Source organism: Nelumbo nucifera, chromosome 7 (assembly GCF_055504915.1).
Source record: "Nelumbo nucifera cultivar China Antique chromosome 7, China Antique-T2T, whole genome shotgun sequence".
In the NCBI taxonomy this organism is placed as follows: Eukaryota; Viridiplantae; Streptophyta; class Magnoliopsida; order Proteales; family Nelumbonaceae; genus Nelumbo; species Nelumbo nucifera.
In genome coordinates this window covers 49,578,679-49,600,686 of record NC_142655.1, presented here as the reverse complement: position 1 = coordinate 49,600,686, position 22,008 = coordinate 49,578,679, and the positions used below count along the sequence as shown (strand labels likewise).

At 35.8% G+C, this 22,008-nt stretch overlaps 1 protein-coding gene across 2 annotated transcripts; it reads left to right on the top strand.

Moving 5' to 3' along the window:
* Positions 1–16,195: 16,195 nt before the first annotated feature.
* On the top strand, positions 16,196–18,596 carry LOC104608109 (uncharacterized). 2 transcript variants are annotated; one of them, XM_010273992.3, is made up of 2 exons: positions 16,196–17,390; positions 18,054–18,596. In XM_010273992.3, exons 1-2 carry the CDS (start codon positions 16,754–16,756, stop codon positions 18,395–18,397), a joined length of 981 nt encoding a protein of 326 aa, XP_010272294.1. In that variant the 5' UTR covers positions 16,196–16,753; the 3' UTR covers positions 18,398–18,596. The 2 variants fall into 2 exon arrangements, with proteins under 2 accessions (XP_010272294.1, XP_010272295.1); XM_010273993.3 differs by having other exon boundaries at positions 16,197–17,390; positions 18,069–18,596.
* The last annotated feature ends 3,412 nt before the right edge of the window (positions 18,597–22,008 follow it).

Below are 22,008 nucleotides of genomic sequence, written 5' to 3'. Positions count from 1 at the left end.
TATGTAGAGTATATCCCTTTTCCCTGGAACCTGCAGTCTCTTTAATTATCAGGAGATAAACAGGAAGTAAGCATAAATTGTTTATACACAGTCCAATTGCGAAACAAGCAATTTCTAAAGGCTGGGGGCCCATTTGGTTCGCAGGAATGGAGATCTGGAATTGGAATCGGTCCAATCGGAATAACCCATTTTGATTCCAACTGTTTGATTGGGCGGAGTCGTTATCGCATTCCCATTCCTGGTGTAATGGCATTCCCCCCAATTTGAGGGAATGGCCATTCCCTTGCCCTCCCTTTGGGAATGGAAATCCATTCCAGTTGGTTCTAATTTCCATTCTTATTTCTGTCTGAACCAAACAGACTAGGGGGAATAGACCATCCAGTTTAAAACTCAATAAAGTTACGAGCCCATGGTATAGAAATCAAACGTAAAGAATAAAATCCAAAGAAATAAAATGCATAAAAATTGAAAAATAAAAACGCCTTTTAAGCCTAGCGAGTTATACTTGGTTCTACTCCAAATCAAATTTAAATCTCATTCTAATAGATGTATGGTACGATTCGAAGAACAGAGAGAGAGACCCTTCCAACTTCAATGCAAAATAGAGGAGGAAATATTGGATTAGGACTTGGGTTAATAAAAAATATATATTTTACAAATATAAATATTTATTTATTTATTATATAATATAAAATTGGGGCGGGCTTGGGCTTGGGTTAGGCCTTTTTGAGAAATCCCAAGCCCAACCTGAAAAATACCGAGCTTGGTGTTTTGGGCCCAACCTCAAGCACAAGGGCCTAAATTGATTTCCAAGCCCGAGTGAGAACGATCTAGGCTGACCCATCGGGCTACTTGACCCCCCCAAGGTTTAAATTTCGAAACGGGTGTATTGTATCGTATCTTTGAAAAATAGATATGGGATACATAAGGAAATCGGACTCTTAATCTTTTTTCACGTGTATTGGACCCGTATTGAGGGCGTATTAGAGGTGTATTGGGGGTGTATCAGGGCATATCAGTAGCATATCGACGAAAAAGATACAACCAAAAACTAAAAAAAATTTAAAGGGGGAAATAAAGTTTCTTTTCCCCGAAATAAGCATTCATTCACCCCCCAAATCTAAAGCTCTAAACTTCATTCCTAGAGTATTAGATTTGCAAAAGTTTGCAAGAAACAAATGTGAATTGTTAATTTTTTTAAAGATTTTTTAAATTTTGAAAAAATATGACAAAAATAGGTAATTTTTTTAATATTTTATAATATCTTGTGATTTCTTTTTCTTTCTTGAATGTTTAAATTTATATTGATCTATATTTCTTACATTCAAAACCACAATATAAATTAACAAAAAATTTGAAAACGTAATTTTTTCTCTATCTATAAAGACTACCTATGTTTTAGATCTATGGATTTATCTATCATATCCTTAAAGCAGTTGAAATTTCTTCTTTAATATTTTTTTTATTTTTAATATTTTTAGAATTAAAAATAAATAATATTTAATTATATTTTATCATTTGATCACAACAATTGAATATATTATAATTCTATGGATAATCTATCATATCCACAAAGCAATTGAAACATCTTCTTTAATAATTATTTTTTTTATTTTTATATTTTTAGAATTAAAAAATAATTAATTAATTAATTATATTTTATCATTTGATTACAATGATTGAATATATTATAATTCTATGGATGATCTGTCATATCCACAAAGCAATTGAAACTTCTTCTTTAATCTTTAGTAACTATTTTTTGAATATATTATATAATGTTTATTTATTTTTTTATAATTTTTGGAAATGAATAATAAATAATAATTATTTAAATAATAAATAATTATTAATTATATTTTCACATAGAGGTTGTGCCAGTGCATGTTTTATGGTTGGATAGGAGAGTTGGGTTTTTCCCATCCCATAAAACATTAAAGCTTAAGAATTATAATTTATAAATTATAGTTAAGGATAAGATTTTTAATGAAGTTATAATTAACTACAATACATTTCTTCATAAAACCATTAAAATATATTAATTTAATGTATATACACCTCATTGAGTTCTTATAATTAGTATTGTTGATTTATTTTATGATTTATTAAAGTATTTATAGTGTTTCCAAGTGTATCTATGTATATCTTAATTTTTCTCCGATACGTCTCTTAAAATTGCTTTTCCGATACACTTGGCGTTTCTGATACTTTGAACCTTGCCTCATCCATGAACAATTCTATCAATTACCTTTATTCAATGATCAAAATACTTATATATGGCTTCAGGCGGTAAAAATATCTGCCATGTCAATAATGACTAATCATTGGGGGATAGCCAATGATTGGTTACATAATAATGGTGGTTCTACTCCAGAAATGAGAGAAAAAAAAAAAAAAGATTTAAGATGTTTTCATGCCATGCACGACGGTGTATCCTCTTGGGCTGAAGTTGTTTAACATATGGGCTGGGCCCATGGTGTACCAGCTAAAGGTGGAACTCATATCATTCCTTTCCTGAGAATCGATGCAGAATATCTTCCCATTGTTCTCAGGTGGCATCATATCAAGTGTTACTGCCCAATGAATGAGAACCTCCATAGCTTATTCAATGTGGATTTTGGAATTGGATTAAGTGTAGCTCCTGAGTTTAGTGATGGCAAGGTGGGGAGTGACGTAAGGCATTGGAACCCAACTTCTTTTTTATCCAAGATACATGGAAGACTGGGTGCAGACGGCTTCCTTCTGGTAAATCCAGCTTATAAGCCACTGGCCCAATACGAGCCAACACCTAAAATTGGCCGTAGAACCTTGTAGAAAGCTTTTAGGATCTTCTTTCCGCTTTGCTACTTTGACGATAGGGCGGGAGTTGAAGGTATATCCAGTCTCTAACTATAAACTCTTGTTCAGACCTATGCTACTTTGAGAGTAATTATATCCAGTTTCTAGTCTCTGACTATGTATTAGATACTTCCTCAGTTGAACTTGAACGACTTCATGAAATCATTTTGATCTTAAAAGAGAAATTATATCAAATGACAAATTTGAACACTCTCCAAGGAAGAAATCATGCTAGCAAGAAGAAGAACAAAGAAAAGACATCAAGTTCTAGAGTTTTCAACTTGTTTTTATTTCTTTAGGATTTGATGTAATAATTTTCAAGATGCACTACAATTGGCTTAACTAACCTACCTCGGTATAATCAAAACCTTAAAGACCAATGGTTAATTAGTTAGGCTTTTCCTAGTCTTTAACCAAGCTTTAGTTGTAAAAATTTTAAGTGTAGAGGCCTAAGAAGTTGACTAGCTCCCAGACCTTAGGAGTCATCTACATAAAGTTTCTAATTTCTAATGTTAGACATGTTAGACATGGTCATTACTCGACTACCTATAAGGTAGTAATCAACTACCTGTGATTGCTGTCAATACCTGATTTTTGCTCGGTCTGCCACCCGAACCTCTAATTTACCTCAGACATCCAATCAGACACTCCCGATCTCTCTGAAACACCCAAAAATCAAAAAAAAATCCTGAATTTCACCCCAAGAGCCCTTAGATCCGTCGTTAAACCGGCCCGATACCTATCCGATAGCCCTGATTAACCCTTACTTACACCTCAACCATTAGATCAAACACAACCATCACACCCAGGATCTCCCAAAACACCTACCCATGAAACCTCAGCTTAAGATTCCTCTATTTACCCCCTCATCAAACCAAGATTCCATTCGGATGCCTCTCGTTTGCCTAAACACTTGGAACCCAGATTCCCTTGATCTTGACACATTTGAACCAGTCAAACCACACCATTGAACTCCAAACACATCAAAACATCTGTCCATAAAGTTTCAACCATAAATTCCCCCATTTGTTTGTTCATTAAACAAAGATTCCGTTCTGAAATATCCCGTTGACTTAAATTTCTATGATCTTGACCCCCCTCAACCAATCAGACATTACCACCATATCCCAAATACCCTAAAATACCCACCTGTAAAATTTCATCCCAAAACACCTCCATTTATCCTCAATTATCCTAGATTCCATTTCAAGGCTCTAGATTGACTGGATTCTAAGTCCGCCTGATCTGAGCCCAGTCAGCCTAATCCAACCTAACCAATCACCTTGGACTTCTCGAAAACCCTACCTTGTGAAATTTTACCCAAAACAAACCTTGTTTAGCCCTTGATCACACCAAGATTCTGTTTCGAACCCTTATACTAACCAAATCAGAATGTCCGAAAACCCCGCCTTGTGAAATTTCAGCCAAGAATGCCCTCATTTACCCTTTCATCTAAAAAGATTTTATTTAGGCCGATTTCACTGGCCTGCACATGCACGACCCCACTCCACGGTCAAACCCATCTCAACCCTCAATTGTTTGGCCAAAAAATCCTCACCATTGAACCAGAGGACCCGGTTTAACCTTCTTAGACCCGATTTGACACATTTTTTTTCAAAATTATGAAAATACCCCTTGAAACCCCAAAATTATGAAGCTGCCACTAGCCCTATTATAAATATAAACTAAGCTTTCTCATTCAGGCTAATAAGATTTTCACTGTTTCTCCCTTCGAGCGACGACAACCTTCTCCGACCCCATCTCCTCATTCCCTCTCTCTCTTCCTTTTTTTCCCTCTTCTTCTTCTTCTTCTGCCCATTTCTCTCTCTCCTTTTCTATCTCTTCCTTTCTCTCCCTCCCTCTATTTTTACTCTCTCTCCGTTTTCCTCTCTTTATCACCCCAACAATGCATCGGACCCCTTTTCGTTGTTGCAACTCACTGAATAACTTCCACCCATATCCCCATCATTTTTCCCATTTTCCAATTCTAACCATCATCAACATTGCCTCTCCTCGTCCTCTCTCTTCTCTGTTATACTCTTCCCTAACATCCCCTGTTAGAAGGCGACCCCCCTGTCTGAGTCTTCTTTGCCAATTGAACAGAATCTTCTTCGCCAATTGAACAAAATCTTCAAGTAAATGTTGCAGTCCCTAGTCATCATTATTAAAAAGAAAATAATCTAGGAGGGAGATTACTAGAACCTCTGTTGTAACATTTGCATTAAGGCCTACATCCGCCTACATCCAATTCGAGTTTTTTCTATTGAAGAAAAGTTCTTAGTGGCTAAAATCGTTTGACCCCTGTTCCGTCGATCATTTTCAGGCTGACATCCAAATCCAAATCAGGTAACTTCTTTTTGTACTTCATTTTCATTCCTTTAATTTTTTTCCTTTTTTTTTTCTTTTCTCATATTCTCTTTGCATCATCAGTGATTAACCGGAGTTCATGGGGAAGTTATTGGAGCCAGTGATGAAGCTCCTTGCCGAATAAGCTTTGAGAGCAACTCGAACTTGCACTGTGAATGAACTGTGAATGTCCCTGATTTGTGCAAATAGGATAATTCTTTTTATTTGTTTTTATCCAATATGTTTAATTTTGTTTGTTTTGTATAATTTCCCGTTATGCTTGCTCTGACGATTAAATTCAACTTAAATGAGAATACCAGCCTGAGCATTCTTTAATAGCCCGAGAGGATTGAACTTCCACTTCCTTTAAACCATTCCACTGAGTCCGAAGGTGGGGATTCTGATAGAAAAGGGGATTGGTCTGTGAGTACGAAATGGAACATCCTTTTGAGTTGTTGGAAATGCAGGTCTCTGGTTTGGTTAAAAAAAAAAATATTAAAAGGTCTTTTGTTGGTTTATTTTAAAATTGTTACTTTCTTATCATTGCTGCTTTTTATTAATCATGTATTTGCGATCATGCTCATTTAAGACACCATGTGGACCCCACCTATTGGATCCTTCCCTCTCCCATTCGAGTCTTACCCAGACTGGTTAATTGGTGCCTTGGGCATTGGAGTCACTATCTAAACAAAAGCCATTTTTGAAAATAAATCTTGGAGGTCCCATTACCTCCTTTTCATTTTTTTGATGGGTGGCGACTCCATTTCCAACCCAAGTGGCAAGTGAGCCGATTTTTTCGATGCTCACATTAACCAATCACTGAGTAGTAGACTACCCATGAGGCAATAGTCGGCTACCTATGACAACTAAACCAATGATACATTAGCCTTGATCAGTAGTCAACTAATGAAGAAAGGGTATCCAACCATGTTTATTATCCAAGAACACGCTGATTTAAGTAGTTGATTACTATAGAGAAAAAATTCTCTCTTGTGAGTAGTAGTTGCCTACTTGAACTTGGAAGTCAACTACTTACTACTAACAATGTTGAAGTAGTCAATTACCTGGTTGTTTTAGCTGACTACTTAATGACAAACAAGAACTTTTTTTACTATTTGAAGACTCAACAAGTCTTTCATCTTTTGGTAAGTCTTCAACAATGTTGAGAACAAACTTTGAACATTTCTAAGTTTGGTTTAATTCCCTACCAACAACTCTATGGCAGTCACAAGCTCTCTAAGATCGATTCATGCTATATATGCATGAGTTTGAGTTGAAAATCTTAAGGAAGTGCATTGAGGTATATTGTGAAAAATAAAAAAGAAAAGAGCGTTAACAAGAGAGCAACATAAGTTGCAAAGATTTTGATGTAAAAAGAGTTATATCTCTGAAGAGAAAGCTTAAAAATCTAATTTAAGCTTCAATGCTTCTCTCAAAGAATCATTAGTCTCTTCAAGTACATTGGCCTATATATTTTTATGCTTATTCCTGCATCTGAAAAATTTGTTCTATTGCCTAGGTAGCCAAAACCAAGAAGGGAGTGAATTGGGTTCTAAAAGTTTCATTTCCAACTAATGCCTTCTAAAATTTTAAGTGCTAAAGAACATAGTAGACAATAATGTAAAGTGTTGTGTGTTAAAAATAGTAGTGTATAGAATGAATATCAACAACAAATTCAAAGAACAACTTCAAAGAACTAGAAAGGAGACACACATTTATAGATATTTGGCCAAATTAGGCCTATATCCTCTTCCCAAGCACATCGTTTGAGAATTTTCACTATATTAATTAGACCTTCCAACTACTAGCAAGACCTTTACACTAGTTGGACGTTTTAGGTGCTAACTAGACCTTTATAATAGTTGGACTTCCTAGATGCCAACAAGACCTTCAACTAGATAGACTTATGTGTGTTATTTCAACTTTTCAATGTTCAAACCTCAAACACTCAACAAATATTAGGAAGAAACCACTAGCTGATCAAATATAACAAATATAGTAAGATAAATCAATAAAGCACAAAATAATGCCTCTACTAGGCAGATGTACAAATACAAACAAAACTATTCAAATACAAGAATGAACACAAACTAATACGGACCAATGAATTTAAAGAGATTAATGATTCTTGAAGAGAATTACTAAAACATAAATTAGCTTTTTTAAGATTTTCTCCAATGGTAAAACTCTTTTTTTCTCAAAATCTCTTCAACCTATGTTGCTCTCTTGCTAATGCTCTTTTTTATTTTTCACAACATAGCTCAATGCTCTTCCTTGATATTTTTAGCTCAAAGTCATGCATATATAGCACGAATTGAGCTTTGAGATCTAGTAATTGTTATAGATCCATTGGAAATGGATTCAAGCATTTTTAGAAATATTTAGAGCTTGTCCCAACATTGTTGAAGGATTACAAGAAGAGGAAAGAGTTATTGAGCTTTTAAATGGTGAAAAACTTCTTACTCTCCATGAAGTAGTCGAATGGAACGACTAGGCAGCCGACTGGTTCAACCTTGTCAGTAATAAGTAGCTAAATATCAAGTTCAAGAAGTAGATGACTACTAGAGAGAATCTTTTCTCTCTAGTAGTTGGACTACTCAAAGCAACATATTCTCAATTGATAGACATAGTCAAATACCCTTCATTACTCGACTACTAACCAAGGTTAGTGTGACACTAGACTCAGTTGTCACAGGTAGTTGACTATTGCCTTAATGGGTAGTTGACTACTCAATAACATTAGTCTCGACTGTTATAGGTAATCAACAATTGTCTTATGGTTAGTTGATTAATGGCCATGCCATCCTAGTGCTCAGTCCATCATTTTATATTGTTATTCCTCTCAGACCATTAGTACTCTTCAAATGAGTTTGTCAACATTTTGATTCATTTGTTGAAATCATTTGGTATATCTGCATAATAGTTTTCAAATCATTAGTACTCTCAATGAGTTTGTTATCAATAAAACAAATAGGGCCAACCTGTTCTATATTTGTATATTAGCCTTTATAAAGGCATTATCTTGTACTTAAGGTTCAGTTTGGAAGGAGTACAAATACAAATATGTAGAGTACAAAACCATACATTTGTACTGTACATATTTGTATTTGTATTCCTTCTAAATTGAGCCTAATTGTATATCTTGCTGTATTTGATCAACTAATAGTTGTTGAGTGTTCAAGGATTGAACAATGCAAAATGTTGGGATAGTACCCATAAGTTTATCTAGTTGAAGGTCTTATTGGGTAAAGGTTTTGCTGGCACCTAGAGTCTTGTTCATATAATGAAAATTCTCAAGTGGTGAATTTAGGGAGAGGATGCAAGTTAGGTTTAGTCGAATCTTTATAAATATTGTGTGTGGTATCTATTTATTTACTTGTTTTACACTTTTTACATTTCTTGTTAGCATTGTTTCAATACTTTCTCTTACAAAACTCCATATTATTGCCCCCTACTATTCTTGCTTATCATTCATTTGAGTTTGAAAAGGTATTAGTTGGGGAGGAAATTTGCAAAACCCAATTCACCCCCTATTGGGTTAGGCTAGTTAGACAACAAGTGATATCAAATTTAGGTTCACCATTGGTTTAGCTTAACCGCTAAGTGAGGTAGTTATGGCTACCCAAGGTAGATTACTTTATTTTGAGGGGAACTCTATTAGTAGTCCTTTATTCTTAAATGAAAATGACTATGACTATTGGAAAGTGAGAATGACAAATTATCTCATCTCTGTAGATTATGATCCCTAGAGTTATAGTTGAAACTAGTCCATTCAAACCTACCAAGATCATAGATAGGAAATTGTAGAAATGCTAAATGAGGAATGGAATGAAAATGATAGAAGTGTTTTACAAAATGATAGAGCCACAAGGATTTTAAAAAGGGGAATTGGTGGTAGTAAACTCATTAGAGTTGCTTCGTGTATAACTGCATATAAAACTTGACATACACTTTAATTCATTCATGAAGGCATTTATCTTGCAAATGTTGCTACTGACAATTTGTGCAAGAAAGATCATGTGAATATGTAAAAAGAATGAGGACTTGATGAAGAAGTAGAAAAATTTGTATAATACAAATTGCGTGCATTCAGAATGAAAGCTCTTCATCAAAAGAAGATGATGATAAAAAGGCCCAATACACTTTACATGGAAGCCCGTAAAAAGGTTGAGTGGGTACCAAAAGTTTCCATCTTTGTAGGCTTTCCAAAGAAGATACAAAATATGCAAGCTATGCAGCAAGAAGATTCCATTCGTTTGGAGAGGGAGAGAGTGAACAGGGGTTTTGGATAGAGAGACTAGAGCTAATGGCATGAGATCTCTCCTCGCATGGGTTTATAAAAAGCATTTGCCTATGGACGCATGGCACACTCTCGTAATGTGCCAACGGTGTGAGCACGGGGCTTGCACTGACTAAAGCCAAACTCTTGAGAGAGAGAGAGAAGTTGCCTTTACTTGATGCTGGTTGACACATTGTAGTCTATAGATCACAAAAATCCCAATAAACCATAGGCCTTTGTCTTTCTAAGTCTTAATTAGAGGCAACAGTAATACAATGTCTAGACATATATAACTATAGAGCCAACTCTATTTTTGCTCAAAACAATCCAATAAGAGAAGAAAAGAAAAAGTTTCCACTTGATCTCCTTATTCATCCTCTTTTTCTTTGATCGAAGGCTTGAAGCTTTTTTACATTTTACAGAGATAAGTGTAGAAGTTTTGGATGGTGCAATTGTTCACCACTTTGTGGAGGACGAGCAAACTTTTGAAGAATTTGTGTTCATGACTAGTTCACTCAGCTCGACACTAATTGGGACGATCGCCTCTCATATGCAGAAATGGTGAAGGAACTTCAGAGTTTGAGGATATTCAAAACCCACTTTAGCGTGGACATCAAGATAGATTCCAAGGACCTCACTACAGGAAAAATCGGCTTTAGCAATGGACAAAACCGTTACAAAAAGATACTGATTTGGAAAAAGGGCTTCAACATTATCATAGGGATTACGGGAGTGCTTATTTATCTTCATCAAGACTCTAGATTCAGAATCATACATAGGGACATCAAAGCAAGCAATATACTACTAGGAAATGAGAGGAAGTCTAAAATTTTAAACTTTGGCATTACAAGAATCATCAAAGGAGAGTGATTGGAACATAGTAAGTATCAATTATAAACTAATCTGGTCTACCACATCATTCATTCGTGAACATTAAAAAACAAAAAGGAATAGGACATCGGGATAAATCACTCGCATTAGAAGATTCATGAACTGATTGGATGAAGCAACTAAAGAAAAAAGGAGAAAGAAGAATGAAACAGAGAAGAAAAAACGAAGACAAATGATGCAAACCTTGTGAGTTGCAGGCAAAGCTTGTGCTAAATGAATAGAAAAGACTGACCACTACTTTTGCTTTGAATAGAGATAGATCAGTGGAAGTCTAAGTTTTATGCCATTCTATTCTTGCCATTACAAATTTTAGAGCTCCCAAGCCGAATCAATTCCTCCCAGCTATCCAGATGAAAACATGTAAGCCCTTACCCTATGAATCCTTGAACACCGACTAGCTACCCAAATGAACACCACACAAGCAGAGATCGACAGAGAAGGGAAAAGAAAAGAGTGAAAGAGAGTGGAAACGCACAGGTAGGAAGGAATATGTAGGCTACCCAGATGAACACTACGCGAGCAGTGAACAACAGAGAAGGGAAGACGAAAAGAGTGAAAAACATAAATGCGCGAACAGGAGGGAAAATAGCCACGGTTTCATATTGTCGAGAAGAACAAGTATTGCATCTGTTAATTGTAAAACCATCTCAGTAAATTATGTTAAAGCTACCGACTATGATACCGTGGCTAAGCTATACACGAGAAGCCACCATATAGACACAAACAAAATAAATGGTTGCTATATATGACTTTTAGCAACTGTTTTTTGTCCATTGCTGGAAAAACCGTTGCTAAAGGCTACTTTTCCTGTAGTGGTTGGTGGTTACATATTGCTCCCTTTTCCATCAATTTGATCGTGACTCTAATGGGTCTGTGCACTTGGAGGAGTTTAGAGCCAATATCAAATAAATGATGCTCACCATGGCCAATGGGTTAGGGTTCCTACTTGTTCAAATGGTCTTAGAAGAGGGTAGCTTCTTGAAGAAAGAAGTAGATTGTGAGTCTTCCAATGCATCCACCGAATTTGTGTTCGTTGATGTTCACCGATGATACCGTTCATCACTGCTGGTTGGAGAGGAAGAAAGTGAATAGGGGTTTTGGAGAGAAAGAAGCGGGAAGGGAAATGAAAAAAAAAAAAGAGAGAGACTCAAGCTAATAGTGTGAGATCTCTCCTCACATAGGTTTAGAAAAAACACGCGACTATGGACGTGTGGTGCATTCTCATAATGTACAAATGGTGAGAGCATGGGGATTGACCGAAGCTGAACTCGGTTCGTTAACATAATTGTTGCAAGCCTTACTGGGCTTGAATAATGTATGAAATGGAACCCATAAAACCCTTATATTAGTCCATATAGGTTTACCCATTTCAAGAAACACATGGGTCGAATTCACAGAACAAAGTCAATGAAGCCCTGAGCGAATCAAATTGGGCTTAGTATGGGCCCAATACTTAAGCATAAGTGACTCTTGGTATTAGCCACCCTATGAAGTTCAAGGGTCATGAATTGACATAAGATAATGCCTATTCGTTTTTTTTAGCCATGTAATGGTCATTTGCTCTTCACTTCTTAGTCCTAAATGATCAAACACTACTCATAGGGAATGACCCCTTTCTTGACTGTTAAATGCAATGCCACACCATTTATTTAGATGGATTCAGGATTAAAACTTTTTGTGAACAATTTTTCATAAAATAATATGTCAAAAATATAAATGCATTTTACAAAGAGGTTTCAAAAATAGTTAAAATGCACTATTGATACTTTTAGGTTTCCATCAAAGAGTGTTAACCTTGATATTCTCTATCTGACAAAGTGATTGACCCTATCATAATGATCACCCACTTAGGTAATATTTTGAGCTACTCCAACACATGCCCATGTATTTGACCTTTAAGAGGATCTTCTTGGTTGGCATGTCAAAAGCAGCCCAACCCAAGACCTAGTATAGTATCACTTTCAAGTACGGGGTTAAGTACAACTTTCTAGTTTTGCTCATCTACCTCTAAGGTCTAGGGCATAACTGAAAATTGATCCATATTTAGTATTTGTTACAAACACCCATTGACTGTACTTAGGTCTAGCCCTAGCAATAGAGGCAAGTTGCTCCACCATTTCAACAGTACATTAGTGTCAACATTGTCAATAAACTTCTTAAGTTTATCCAATGGCTAAGAACTTTTTAACTAATACAAGTTTTATAAGTTTATGCTTCAAGGAGTAATTCATAGAAACACACCAAACAAAATATAAAACAATAATGAATTGATTTAAGGCCAATGGAGGTTTGCGGTATTTGCAAACAGGTGGAGGCACAAATAGTATATCTCTAAGGTGGTTGAAAATAAGCCAAGGTAGAGATTGTTGGGATTGTCTTATTTTTTACAACCGCTAGATTAACTTTGATCAAACGATTGGTGTGGTCCCTCTTTAGGTTAAAGAGGTTTTACATATAAAAACTTTCTTAGTATGTAGGGTTAAGGTTTTTTGGGAGAAAAGGTGTGAGAGAAAAAATGCAGAGTGCTCTTGGCGTGAGAGTGGTTTTTCTCTTGTTTTTGTTCTTCAAGTTAAGAGGAAAGGAAGAACGGGTGTACAAGGGTAAGGGTTGGTTTGGGCTACAAGCCGTAAGGTACTTGTATTGTTCTTAGTTTTCTTTTATAGTGAAGAATAGATTTCGTTTCTCCCGTGAACGTAGGTAATAAGGCCGAACAACATAAATCTTTGTGTTCTTTGTGGCACTTATTTTATTTGTCTTTGCTTGGATTTCATCTTTTTGTTGCTATTAGATTTCTTGTGGTTGTTTTTTCAAATACCTTGTGATTTTATACTGTGAATGGTTGTTGTGAGGCCCCAACAGAAGGTTCCTAGAAAGCTACAGATGGAAAGAAGAGAAGGTATTAGAAGCCTTCTAATAAAATAGACATTGTTCTAGTGAGTGAGTTAATCAATACTTGCAACCCATGGAAAATGGAGGTATTTACCACCATGTCCTCGTTCGTTAAATAGTATGTCATTTTCCAAGGAAAATGCACCTACTTGGGCAAATGTTTCCTAGAAAACACATGCTCATATAGGTGTATTTACAAGTGTTCTTTTGTTTCCCAGGTAAAATTATACAATTACCGTTTTATCCATAAAAGTGTCATTATTGAAAGGATAATATTATCCCATCATGTATTAGCAATTTTATACATGTGAAGGGAAAGTGATTTATCCAAGCCTGAAGAAGGTATTACTTGGATAAATGCGCCGCTTTGAAGTCATTATTTTCCATAGGACCCACTAATACTCAAACAAGAACACGAGTTTCTTTTTTTTTCATGAGACCCACCAACCTACACATATTGTATGATAGGCTGAGTTTGGGAAGAGTATAACTACAAATATATAAAGTACAAATACATAAAAAACAATACAAAATACAAGGTTTTAAACTCTATATTTATAATTTTTCCAAATTGAACCATATGAGGAGATATGTTACGATATAAAACCTAGTTAGATTACATCATAACCTCAAATATCTATTTGCCAATAAAAAAAACCTCTAATATTTATTTTTAAATTTTGTTTTGATTTAGCAGCAAAAAAATTGTTTTGATTTAAAATAAATTTACTCTATTTTCTTCGCATTTTATTTAAACAAATGAAATAGTCCATATGACCTGTTGAACCGTTGAACCTGTGATCCAATAACTAAAACAATTTTGCATCCGGTCCAATTCTGATAAAATTGACCAAATATAACATGTGCCATATTCAAGTGGCGTAGTGGTTCGCCACGGAGATTAACCAGGCCAGCTTGAAACATGATTTTTTTTTTTTTTTTTTTTAAATTCTGTGCTTTTGATGTGATCTTACAATTTCAGGTGGGGCTAACTGGGATGTCAACGGATCGGATCCGATAAGATTTGGTTATTCTACCCAACCCGACCAACCAAGTTCCAATCGTCCAACACTGCACATTTAATTCTGTGCTTTTAATTCTGCAATGTTACGGGTTGGCTTCGATGGCTTATCTCCTTAACCCGACCTGATTAAGGCTGACAGGACACTATCTTTATCACTTAACCCAATCCACTGACAACCTTGGATGGGGCCCATCTAACGACCATATGAACATCAGCACATGGTGAAGTTATGGAGCCCAAACCCAAAACCATGTCTCTTGGTAGCCCATATATATGTGCGCTTCAGTCCTGTGGGAACATGTCTTTTTTTGTTTTTATTTTTTTAAGAGAGATTCGAATGTCTGACGTGTGAGTATTGTATATTCTCCACGTGTCAAGTTGTGGGCCGTTTCTTAGGGCATCTTCGAGCTATGAGATGGACGGTACTGATCGTCCAAGACCAAATGATCTGTCCAAGTGGTAAAAATAAGGCGGGTGACCCGTTCGATCAGAATCTTGGCATAAAATATGTTCATCCATAAACGAACGGTCAATGGGACCAGAATCTCGACACTGTGGGGTCAGCTGGATAAATGAGAGAAGCGTGAGAACGACAGTTTGGTGGGTTGTTTCTTACAGGATCAAATGTTCTGAACAGGGATAACGTGGGACCCTTCCTTTTAATTATGAGGAAATTAGATGGTCCCTACAGCAGAAGAAAATGACGGAAATACCCTTAATGGTTGTACCCTGTGCAGGCTAGAATCCAAAAACTTAGAACGAAAGCGACGAGTCATGGCCGTCCAACGCAGTGACTCCTTCGGTCAAACTGCGGTCAAAGCAAAGTCTGGACCTGTCCGAGCTGGCGAGATATAAGAAACCGGAGAAAAGCTTGCTGACGTGGTCTCAGGCCTTCTGTTTCAAAATTCTCTACAGTTCATCTCGTATGGTTGGAGTCAATCATCGCACATCACGTTAGCTTCGTGCACGTGGGGCCGCGTGACAGGCTGACGTGGGATGTCTTGATTGGCCCAGTATCCTCCGGTTCCCGTATCGGATTCGGAGTTCAGGCTTTTTTAATGTGCTACTGCAAAAGACGACATTGACACTTCCATTTCCTAAAAGGACAAAAGTGTCCTTTTCATCTTTTAAAGCCTAGATTCGGGCAACCTTGTAATTTTGGCTGGGTAAGGGGTCTTTCTTGTAAATATAGCATTATTTTATTATTGTTTCATGGTAGCTTGGGATACCGAGACCAGACTAATCATATGATTAAGATCCTTTTTAATTTTCTAAAGCATGGATTCTGCTCCAAAGATATGATGATACAGTGTTGAATCCCGTAAAGGGTAACGGCTCATCTGAACGTACACGTGGCATTCCTCACGGGGGATGGGTTTAGAGTGGGCCCATAACCAAGGAAGGGCCAAAATGGTTTTTTGGTGCCCCACAAACCAACGGTTGTGATTGATGTTTAGGTTTCTCTCCCTCTCTATCCATCATTTAATTCAGAGCTAGCTAGCACTACTTCTGTTAATCAAATCTACCGTCTCCATTTTCAAGAAAAGATATCTCTCTCTGGTTCTGAAATTTTTTGGGCTTGTTGATCTGTCAGTTTGAATGGATTTGCTTGGCCTTTTCTCGTAGAGGGTTTTGCTGCAAAGTGCACTTGCACAAATAAAGTCGTTTGTGCAACAACTCTTTTATCGTGGATAATGGATAAAAGGGGAGATCTCATGGATAGGCAATGATGTAATGTAACTGTGTTGTCTATGTGCTAAAACGCTCTATTATTTTCAATTTCCCAATAACACCCAGTGGAGCCCACTCCACACCATGCCCCACTCTGGGGCAGATCAGACGGCTGAGAGCTGTTGCAGAAATGATTTTGGTTGCAGGAGTACAATACTGCTCTTTGCAACAATTATTCTCGTGTGTCTTATTTTTCTACTTCTCTTAGTTCACCCCCTCGGCCTCTCTCTCTCTTCAGCAGTGGTTGAAATTAGTAGTTTGTAGATTTAAAGTTTGAACTTTGAAGATTTGTGATGATTTTAAGGGAACCCAGAAATGCAAAAGATCAAAAGGTAGAAAGAAAATAAAGGAACTGAAAAGAGGAAGGAAAAAAAAGGGAGAAACTAGGCACTTTTCTTTTTTGTTTGTCTTGTTTTTCTTCTTCTCCTGTGTTAGATCTTTCATAGGTGCAATCCTCTCCTCCACTAGAGAAACCTGAGAACAAAAGATAGAGATCCCTTCCTTCTCTTACTTCTCTTACAGGTGATGTTATCACAACTTCTCATCCTTGTTTAGCTCCACCCATCAATGGCCTTTTCAAGTTCTTGAAGTAACTCTATAGTTTATCTCCCTTGATTATGAGATTTGAAGAGTTCTATATTGATAAGGGAGTATCCTATACACCAGTTTACTTCTTCATGCATTTTTCTTTCTTTCTTAGTATCCTATCTATGTGTTAATTAGTCTTTCAGATAGATAGATAGATAGATAGGTAGATGCATTCAGTGATGGCTGATCAAGGCGCTAGTAATGTTTTGAGGGAATACAGGAAAGGCAACTGGACTGTTCATGAGACGTTGGTTCTGATTTCTGCAAAGAAGATGGATGAAGAGAGGAGAATGAAGAGAGGTGGAGACAGTGGTGAGGGTAGAAGCAGACCGGCAGAGTTGAGATGGAAGTGGGTTGAAGACTATTGTTGGAGACATGGGTGCCTGAGGAGCCAAAACCAGTGTAACGACAAGTGGGATAATCTGATGAGGGATTACAAGAAGGTGAGAGATTATGAGAGAAGGTTGGCTGAGAGTGGAGATGGAGAAGAGAACAGTTACTGGAAGCTTGAGAAGCATGACAGGAAAGAGAGGAACTTGCCGTCCAATATGGTGATGGAGATATATGATGCTTTGGTGGAGGTGGTGGAGAAGAGAGGTGTTCAGAGGGTGAGTGCTGGGTCTGCTTCTAATACTTCTGCTCTTGCTGTCGACAAAGCAATGGCTAGCGTTCAGCCTTCTTTGCCTCCATTACTGCAATATCACAGCTCAGATCCAACTCCAACTCCAACGCTACCATTACCACCAGCACCACCTCCACCTCCACCTCCAACTCTCCCACAATCTCAGCCTTTACCCACGTTAGGTAATTTCTCTCTCTCTCCCTCTCTCTCTCTCTCTCTCCCTCTCTCTCTCTCTCTCTCTCTCTCTCTCTCTCTCTCTCTAGATATGCACAAAGCAACAGAAAAACAACTTCATTTGTAACTTGTTTTCGTTGGTTTTCCTTCAGCTACAAGAGAGATCAATATTTTATTCTTTGCTTTCTAAATTATTTTGATGTTGTATGTGCCTGAGAATCAGGAGTAATAGCACTGGGTTCAATATTAAAGGGCTGGTAGTCATCCTCATCCTCATCTACTACTACTTCTCTGTCCATTTAAAACTTCTGCAATATTCAATGTTCTTGCTTAAGAAGTAATGCAACTTAATGGTGTTTGTGTCTGTGCATAACATGAGCAGCAATGGTCTCTGTAATGTATTGAATGACTAGTTATTTTTCTCTCTTCTTTTATTCAACCAAAATTAATTATTATTGGTTATCTTTCTTGAGTTTATATGTTATACATACAGTTCAACCCTTGCAATATTCAATACATATTTTTCAGTACTTGTTTCTTTTGTCTTGTTTGTAGGGAAGATGATAATCGATTGATCTTTTATATATTCACATTGACAGCATTTTCTTGGTATTTAATTATCTAGAGTTAGTGATAATTGCATGGTTTGATTCCATATTTTATGTTTGGAGATGTTGATAGCTCAGATTCTGATACAAGTGAGCATTCACAATCTCAAGCAAAGAGGAGGAGAAGAGGAGAGGGAACCAGCAGTGCTAGTAACAACTCACATGAAGTGGGTTCTGCAATCTCAAAGAGTGCATCCATTATAGCAGAAGCTCTCCAAGCTTGTGAGGAGAAGGAGGAAAGAAGGCACAGAGACCTTCTTACAATGCAGGAGAGAAGACTGAAGATCGAGGAGTCAAGGATAGAGATCAATAGGGAAGCCATTAATGGTCTTGTTGATGCCATTAACAAGCTCTCCAGTTCAATCCTTGCTTTAGTTTCTAACAGGACCCCAGCTGCACCAAAATGACATCAGACAGCAAGCAAGGAAGAGAAAGAACTATTGAGCTAGATAAAACACCCAAAAAGAGCATTTGCATCCATTTGCCTGTATATAGCTCAAAACCCATTTGACATTTGTGTTCTTTCCATTTCTTTTCCTTGTTTGGCACCACTCCCATTAATCATTTTAATTATAATTGATGTTCAGTTGAGCAATTTGAATTCCATGTCTCCATCTTTGTGTTTATGTGGCTCTCTAGCTAAGTAGCTATCTATCTATCATCATCAGCTATCTCTCATGGAATCAAAAAGTTTGTAGGAAACCAGGTGTTGGTCCAATCAATGATATGAACACTGATCAATCTTGTCTAATGGATGGGACCCATACTACCATTGATTGGTCAGGGGCTGAACTCTGAAGGTGGTGGAGTCCAGATGAGTAATACAATGGAACAACTTGTATACAGTTGCATTGGAGTTTTTTTCTTCTATTTTGGAAATGGACGGACAGATTCTACATCATTTATTTGTGATAGAAATGTTGCTGAGTACTGACCAGTACTTTCAAGTTTGAATGGCAGATCTGGCATTCTAAAGACTGGTCAAACGCTCCAGTCAATGATTTTTGGTACAGTTTTTGTCCAAAATTACAGTAACACCACTTGTATGGGAGCCTTCAATGTTCTATTTTATAGGCGAAAAATGCGTAGGGAGACTGGGAGGGTGGGGTCTGAGGCCACAGGAACCCTAGATGGGTCAGGCCCCATGACTAGCCACGTGTGCAATGCAAGATTCCTTTTATTTCTTGTGCGAGACAGTGCTATGATGGTACCTTTCACAAGGATGGCATATTCACAAAACACCTGGATATAATCGTCTTTTCAGCTTTTTTTTCTTTCTCTCTTCTTTGGTTTTTTCTGTTTCTTTTTGCTTTCTGGGTGTAAAAGAAAAAGGTTCTTTTTAGGTTTAATTCTTTTCTTTTTCTTTTTGTTTCTTTTTTCCAGCAGGAAAACATAATGCATTTGTAGTTATGCTTCTTGGATTTTGTTTCTTCTTTTTCTTTTCCTTTTAATATTTTTTTTTTCCTCCCCAGAGCAATTCTGATTTTATTAAACAAAGCACAAAATGAGCTAGATGCATGGGAGAATTCTTTTGTAATGCCTATCATCAGCATCATCATCATCATCATAAGTATGGCTTTTGAAATTGTATTTTATAATTACTTGCTATAAGCAACTTAAGTGATCATCCTCTCTCTATATATATAATTTCAACCCACAAAGTAACTTTTCCAAAGTTCAAAATCTTGTCTAAGAGAATGAAGATGAGTGCCATAATTTCCTCCATTTAAATACAAAAAACGTGGGAACTCTACAAAATAAATTAATAATATAAAAACTGGGAAGATGGATGCAAATGTTCCTAATTGCATATTTATTTTTTTTATTTTAATTTGAAAGCTCTGATGCCTTTAAATCCTGTCGAAAATATTTCATAATATTGATAAATTCTTAAACATGTCTGCATAGATATGCAATTGAAGTTTTTATTTTGATGGAATAAGAAAGTTATAAAATATCCTAAGAAAGTTTTTATTTTGATGCAATTGAAGTTCTTTTATTTCCTATGTAAATAAGACAATAACCATTTTAGTCATAAAAATCCATTATTAAGAGGTATTTTTGTCCCCTTCAAGTGGTGGCAATCCCCCCCCCCCCCCCTGTCGGGTAAGTGATACTTAGGAAAATAAACTTTCCCTAATCCCCACATAAATCTGAAAAAAGGAACATGGGTTTCTTGATCAATGGTAATCAAAATCCTATTGACCAACTTTCTCCCCTAAAAGAAAAGCATTCCATTATTCAAAGAAGTTACTACTACTACTACTATTACTATTACTACTAATTATGATATTTTATGATAATTCAAGTCCACTAATTAAAATATTTATGATATCTTCTTAAGTGTATTGTAAATGGGCACTAATGATTATCCGACAAGTTATGTTTGATATAGGGCATATCTTATTTATTTCCATAGCTATTAATTAGCACATAAGGCAACTGCACAAGTTCTACGAGGTTGGTTCTCATCCATTCCAAAGTTCTGGTTTTTAATCTGTATTGCATTAACCGATGTGGATCTTGTGTTGACCTAATGATTTATGTTTTCTAGTTCGACCCACTTTTCTAGCACATACATCTTTCACTTCCAAGCTTTCTATTTCCATCCTAGTTGCTGTGGGAGAGCTCCTACCACAGAATCACTTGATATCGAAGAAGAAGATAATGATGAATCTATGAATGATTTGACTTAGTAGATCTACATTTTTGAGTTTTTCAAATGCAATGACAAATTGATTTTTCTTGGGCTTATGATGTTTTTACTTGTCTTAGTCGATCTATGGTTTTTGGGGAAATCCAAAATTCATAAAAAGTAATTTATTTTAATGGTTATGATGGTAGAAAATAACTATAAGATAAATCTTTGAATGGTTTATCTTAAATCTATTGACCCATCAAAAATTTATCTTAAAAACTGCTTTTTTTGTTTAGTAATTTAAATAAATAAAATTAACATAACTGATGAGTAGTTAGTTTAGAAATTAAAAATTATTAATTAATAATATTGTTGAGATTAAACAACAACAAATTTATTATATTAAAAATAAAATATATTATTTAAAAAGTTACATTAATAAATTCTTAAAAGTTATATTGCAATCAGCTACCATATTAACAATTTATGATTAAGTTGGTTTAATTTTCAGAAATATACAAAATTAAGACTATTTAAAATTTAGAATAGTTGATTTAGTAGTAAAAATATATTTGTGTCTTAGATTATTGGATTTATGGATATTTTACATTTTCATAGATCTAATATATTTTTAAAATAATTATTTAACATAAATCAAATAATAACATAGTAATATTATAGATGTAGTATTTTGTAGAAAACTATATAATGTCCTGAATTCTTGGTTGATGCCTCATTAAAATTAATGTATAGTATCAACATATCATGATGATGTATGCCAATTCTAATACTACTTCTTCATATAAACCATAACAATATGTTTTCCTTGTGTTTTTGTACATTGTTCACATTTATTTCAACCTTATATTTAGTATTTCCAATGCATATCCAAAGTTTATTGCAATATGTATCCATTTACAGCCTTACTGATACACTTTGCAATACTGGTTTCTTAAAACCTTATTAAGGACTAAGGGCTGAATATCAGAGCTGAAACTCTTATTTTGAAACCCTACTACTTAAGTTAATTATGGAAGAAGCCAACATAATCACTGGATGAGGGGGAATATAATTAAGAGTGGAAATTAGGTACATAAAATAAAATAAAAGGTGTAATGGGGGATTTATGTTCATATATACATTGTCTGGTGTAGGTCAGAATAAGGGCATTTTGGATTTTTAGAAAATTCTAATATCAGGTGTTCTCATGTAAACAGTATCCCATGAAAATTAAATCTAATAGAGGGGTAGTTCTTAATTGTTAATGGATAGACATCAAGAAATATAGTCAGAAATGGTAGGCTGCCTTTATGGTTTTGCCATTTGGTGACATATGAAAGATGTACAGATGAGTGAATCAGTAAACTTTTCCTCACCCCT